Below are 6239 nucleotides of genomic sequence, written 5' to 3' on the forward strand. Positions count from 1 at the left end.
CAAGCGCGAACGGCGGCTCTGCCCTGCCCCTCCTACCATGCCCATGTACCACTGGGTCGCGGGTCTGCCCACCTTGCGGGTGTGGGTGGCGGCTCCGCTCCGCCCCCTCTCCAATTGGGGTCACGCGGTCACCACGCTGGCGAGCCGCTGGGCCTGCTCCGGGCGCTGGCGGCGGCCCGGCTCCTCCCCTCTGGCTCGACGACAAATTGAGGAGACTCGGGTGTCTGTGCCTCACCCCCCCTACCAGGAGACCAACTGTTTCTGTCGCCGCTGGTATTGATCCCAGTAAATTCTTTTTTAAAAAATATTTTATTAGTTATTGATGGACCTTTATTTATTTATATGTGGTGCTGAGAATCGATCCCAGTGCCTCACACATGCTAGGCAAGCACTCTACCACTGAGCCACAACCCAGCCCCACAGTAAATTCTTGAAGACTGATTCTTTGAATAGATTGCTTTATACATGCCCTTATGTGTTGCTGCTCCTCCCAGAAAACAGGTGGATAAGGCAGAGGTGGAGGGAAGGGCAAAGGGCAAAGAGCTAGTGATCCTGAAATCACACATTTTTCATAGACATTGGTGAAGGGGTGGAATCGATGACACAAACACACAGACACATTAGGTGGGTCCTCTGGCCATGTGCTAGATGCACATGGGCACTGTGGGTTCTGGATAGTATTCCCATCCATGCATCTGTCATTCCCATCCTGCTGTTGTGTTTAGAGTCAGGATGACATTAACTAAATCCACTATTTGGTAATTGTTTGAGGGTAAGGATGGGAACCAAATGCAGCAGATCTTACATTATTTTTGTGTGAACTCTGGAGTGCCTCAGAAGACATCTTTATTATTGGGGTTCCCTCTACTGTCTATAGTTTTGTTCAGGTGTCAGAGACAAGGGCAGTCACTTGGGAGTTTGGCAAAGGTATTGGAGTAAGCATGAAAAATGCTTCCTAGGTATCAGAAGCAGTAGCCTTCTGTATTTATTTGGATGCCGACATTTCCTTGATCTCACCACTGCCCTTCTGTAACTCTATGAAGAGAGTTCTAGTCTTTTATTTCTAGTAAGGATATAGAAGTAAGTGATATTGAAAAGCAACATCATTCAGATGCTTGACTTCCATGTGTATCTCTATCCGAACGAATCTCCCTATTATGTATGTATTATGTTCTTCTCTCTTCTTAGATCCAGCCAGATAGCTCATCCATTAACTCAAATCTAAAATAGCCAGAGCTGAATTTTTAACCTTCTTTTTCCAATCAACTTCTCCTATTGCCTTGCTTTACATCTGTGAGTGGGGGGGACACTATACTTCTGGTCAACTAGGCTCAAATCATCATTACCTTTGGGTTTGAGTAAGGAGGAGTCAAGCAGTTTAATAATATTCTTTCTTATTTGGTGATATGTTTTATATCCATTACTTTCTTGTCATTCCATTTTTTTTTTCATGATCAGACTGTTTAGGTCAGAATTTTCCAGTCTTGGCACTAGTGATGTTTTGTGCTAGATATTTCCTTATTAGATGCCCTGTACAGGATGTTTAGCAGCATCTCTGGCATTTACTCACTAGATGCCAGTAGCATACCTTTCCATTGTGACAACCAAAAACATCTTCACACTTTTCCAAATGTTTCCTGGGACAGGTGATAAGGGAGCTCAAGACGTCAAGGATAAGGCCTAGGAGGTCTGGCTTGGGCAACTGTCATTTACTGATATGAGAAACACCGGGAGAGAGAGAGAGAGAGAGAGAGAGTTTGAGGGAAGATCTTGAGTTTCATTTTGGACAGGTTGAGTGTAGAGTGCCCTTGGAGTCTAGTCCTAAGGTGCCAACTGCAGCTGGAACGTGAATGAGATTGCCTTAGGGAGAGAGGATAGAGGGAATAGAGAAGGCCAAGGATCAAGCAGTGAGAAATTCTAACATTGAATGGCAAAAGAAGCACAGAAGAAGTGACCAGCAAGGTAGGATGGATACCAGGATGTCACAGAAGGCAAAGAGGAGGTGTTTCAAAAAGGAGAGCTATCAACAGTACAGTCATCTTTGGTGTCCATATGGAATTGGTTCTAGAACACCCTCAAATATCAAAATCCATGGATGCTCAAGTCCCTTATATAAAATAGGTTGATATTTGCATATAACTTATGCACATCTTCCTGTGTACTTTAAATCCTCTCTAGACTTATAATACCTAAAACAATGTAAATGTTCTGTATATAGTTGTGTGGTTTAAGGAAGAATGAAAAAAATTCTTTAATTAAAAAATTATTCAAAAATATTTAAAATAGTGTTTTTAAAAATATATATATTTTTAGTTGCAGGTGGACACAATAGCTTTATTTTATTTTTATGTGGTCCTGAGGATCAAACCCAGTGCCTCATGTGTGCTAAGCAAGCACTCTACCACTGAGCTACAACCCCAGCCCTAAAAATAATATTTCTAAAAATTATTTAGAATTTTAAAAATTAAAAAAAATTTAATTTTTTTAAGAAAAAAATTATTTAAAAATGTTTTCCATCTGTGTTTTGTTGAATCCATGGATGGAGAACCCAGGGATTCGGAGGGATGTGTAGGATGGTGCTGAGAGTTGAAGAGGATGAGGGCTGAACATGTTAGTTGCACTTAGTAATGTGGAGAGCAGTGTTTTTGAAATCTTTCTCTAGCATTCCGTGCCCCTGTAACAAGGAAGTTGTGAAGAGGTCAGGGAGGAGAGCACGGAAATGAGATCAGGACTGAAGTAATTTACTTATGTGCTTATTCAGGTTTCTTCTCATTCATGTCCAGTGTATCTACTTATGCATCACCTTGTGTGCCAGGAAATAGGCATTCTTTTTCCATAATAGAGAATTATGAATTCAGAAATCCAGATGTTTTTCTAATTTTAGAATACCTATGGGACTTTGGTCAAAACTGTACATTTTATCATTGTATTGATATACAAATGATGCTCCTCGCCCTGGGACAAAAATTTTGCTAAGATTCATGGTGAATGTAACTCTTGCTTCAGGTTCAGGATCCTTCCTTTTCCCCTCAGCCCTGGTAGGAGTTCCTCCTGAGGAAGATGAGCCCTGGGAAAAGGGATGGGTAACCCAATTGTCTTTACAGAAATACAGGCACATAAAAGTACAGGAATGTGCCTAGTTATTCAGAACTGTAAATCTCCATTAATTTGGACTTCACTGTTATGAATTTATACTCACTCCAGACTCTGGAGGAGCTAAAGGTCCTTTTTGGTTGATTATGGAAATATGGCTTGTTAAGCAAATGACTAATGTAGAAAGATTACAGTGGTAATGCTTAATCCATTCAGAGATGGATTAATTAATATCAATAGTAAATAGGTTATTTAGATATACTGTTGCACTTCAAGTCAAATGACAGCTTTAAGAGTGATATCTATATGATACATTTCTCTAAAATATTTTCTTTGATTGAGATTTTTCAAGTTAATTTAGAACAGCCAATAGTGAGTTGATTAGTCTAAGTCCAAGGTGCTCAAGAAATGCTTGTGTTTAGCAACATCTGACAGTTAATATTCTTAATAGGTGTCTACAAAATCTTAGAACGCCTCTCCTAATATCTCCCCCATGTCCTTCCACATTAACACTTCTTTTTCCTGCAGACGAAGCGTCAAAGAACCAGGCTTCTTCAGAGTGACTATATGAACATGACTCCCCGGAGGCCGGGGCCCACCCGCAAACACTACCAGCCCTATGCCCCAGCACGAGACTTTGCAGCCTACCGCCCCTGACAAGGACGCCTATCCAGAAGCCAGCCGGCTGGCACCCCTCCACCCACACAACATCAATGCTCTGGATAGGAAAGGACTGATTTATCATCAGCCGGCTGTCTCAAGCCCCTGTTGGGCCACCAATACCAATTTTTATTGAGATTGTGGATGAAATATCAAGATCATTTTGAGACTCAGTTAAAAAAATATCCTTTGGCAGGCTAAGTCTTGTAGGGCCATGACCCACATTCAAACTTATCATGTATTTATTGACTTGGTTGAAGAGTTAGAGTAGAAAATAAAAAGTCAGTGGATTCTGTTAGCTTTTGGAATCTGCTTCCAGGCTGCTGGGCTGAGCCCTCTTTCTCTTCTCAATCCCCTGCACATCTCAGTCAAGCAAAGTGTGATATCCAGGGCTATTTTAAATGGAGAAGAAAGGCTAGAAAACATTCCCTTTTAAAGTGGGTGTTTAGCCCTGCACAGAACTCAACTCAAAGTAGATCAAGGACTTAGGCATTAGACCAGAGAACTTGCATCTAACAGAAGAAAAAGTAGGCCCAAATCTCCATCATGTAGGCTTAGGAACCAACTTCCTCAACAAGACTCCTAAAGCGCAAGAAGTAAAATCAAGAATCAATAAATGGGATGGTATCAAACTAAAAAGCTTCTTCACAGCAAAAGAAATAATCAAGAATGTAAAGAGAGAGCCTTCGGAAAATCTTTGCCACCTGCACCTCAGATAGAGCATTAATCTCCAGGATATACAAAGAATCAAAAAACTTAACACCAAAAAACCCCTCCAAATAACCCAATCAATAATTGGGAACTGAATAGGTACTTCATTGAAGAAGAAATATGAACAGTAAACAAATATATGGAAAAATGTTCAACATCTCTAGCAACTAGAGAAATGCAAATTAAAACTACACTCAGATTCCATTTCACTCCAGTTAGAATAGCAATTATCCAAAATACAAGTAATGATAAATGTTAGCGAGAATGTGGGGAAAAAGGTTCACTCATACATTGTTGATGGGACTGCAAATTGGTGCAACCACTCTGGAAAGCAGTATGGAGATTCCTCATAAAACTTGGAATGGAACCACCATTTGACTCAGTTATCCCACTCCTCGGTTTATACTTAAAGGACTCAAAATCAACATACTACAGTGATGCAGCCACATCAATGTTTATAGCAGTTCAATTCACAATAGCCAAGCTATGGAACCAAACTAGGTACCCTACAACAGATGATGAATGAATAAAGAAAATGTGGTATGTGTGTGTGTGGGTATATATGTATATATACCCACACACACAATGAAAAAATAGCTCAGCCATAAAGAATAATGAAATTATAGAATTTGCTGATAAATGGATGGAACTGGAGAATATCATGCTAGGTAAAGTAAGCCAATCCCAAAAAACCGAAGGTGGAGTGTTCTCTCTGATATGTGGATGCTAACACGTAATAAGGGATGGGGACAGAGGAAGAGAAGTTCATTGGATCAGACAAAGGAGAATAAAGAGGGAGAAGGGATGGGAATAGGAAAGATGGCAGAATGAATTGGACATAAATTTTCTATGCTGGTATATGAATATATGACCAGTGAAACTCCACATCATGTACAACTGCAAGAATGGCATCCTAATTGGAATAAGTTATACTCCATGTATGTATGATATGTCAAAATACACTCTACTTTCATGTATATCTAAAAAGAATAAATATATGTATGTGTATATATATATGTAAATAAAATAGAATGGGTGTTTAGGGTGGATATAGGTTAGTGTCTCCCACTCATGAAATGAGCCACTTAGTTTCTATTTAACACTTGTTTTCTTCTTAGTTTAGAAAGATGTGGACATTGTCTTTGACAAAGTTTGAGCATTTTTAATCATTTTGACCAACAAAATTCCCTTAAAACAGCTCCAGGACTTGCTTTCTCATTCCTTCTAATGGAATTCAGTGTTAGCCTCCACAGCCTGATTTCAAAAGAATAAAATAGCATAACTAATTTTCCCTATCCAGTAGAATGTGTCAGGAAATAAGGTCACTTGATTTCAAAAGTATGTGAATACTATGAAGGATTATTTGTTTATTGGCTCATTCCAGTCAACCCCAGTATGTTTCAGCTTTGCACATTGGGTCACTTTATTATCTGCAGGGATATCTGAAATATAATAGTGACAGAGAATTCACAGAAGAAGTTATGATACTGTGAAAAAGGAATTGAGCATTCAGTATGTATGAGGGCTGAGTTCCAAGGACTTCTTTTGAAGAAGGCAAAATAAAAGGGAATGAAACAGTTCTTGCCTTGTACTAAGGGGGCTGACATTGGGTAGAATTTTTCCTGAATGCATCAGACAGAAAGAGCACTGGTGGGAGCTCCTCTCCAGGGACTTTGCGTGCATTAGGGCTCAGAGCTGCAAAACTCTGTGGGCTCAGCTACCTGTGTACCCTGGAGGTACATTTGAGGTACCCTTGACTTGGAAGACTATTTTGA

The 6239-nt window shown here is 40.0% G+C and overlaps 1 protein-coding gene across 3 annotated transcripts in view; it reads left to right on the forward strand.

Annotated features, from left to right (window-relative positions):
- Cd28 (CD28 molecule) overlaps positions 1 to 4330 on the forward strand; it is a 79427-nt gene extending 75097 nt beyond the window's left edge. For all 3 annotated transcript variants that reach the window (XM_048808382.1, XM_048808380.1, XM_015481289.2), the window contains exon 4: positions 3622 to 4330. In XM_048808382.1, the coding sequence (XP_048664339.1) occupies positions 3622 to 3750 (129 nt within the window). In that variant the 3' untranslated portion in view covers positions 3751 to 4330. The remainder of the gene's footprint in view (positions 1 to 3621) is intronic.
- The last annotated feature ends 1909 nt before the right edge of the window (positions 4331 to 6239 follow it).

This window comes from Marmota marmota, unplaced genomic scaffold (genome assembly GCF_001458135.2).
Source record: "Marmota marmota marmota unplaced genomic scaffold, marMar, whole genome shotgun sequence".
NCBI lineage: Eukaryota > Metazoa > Chordata > Mammalia > Rodentia > Sciuridae > Marmota > Marmota marmota.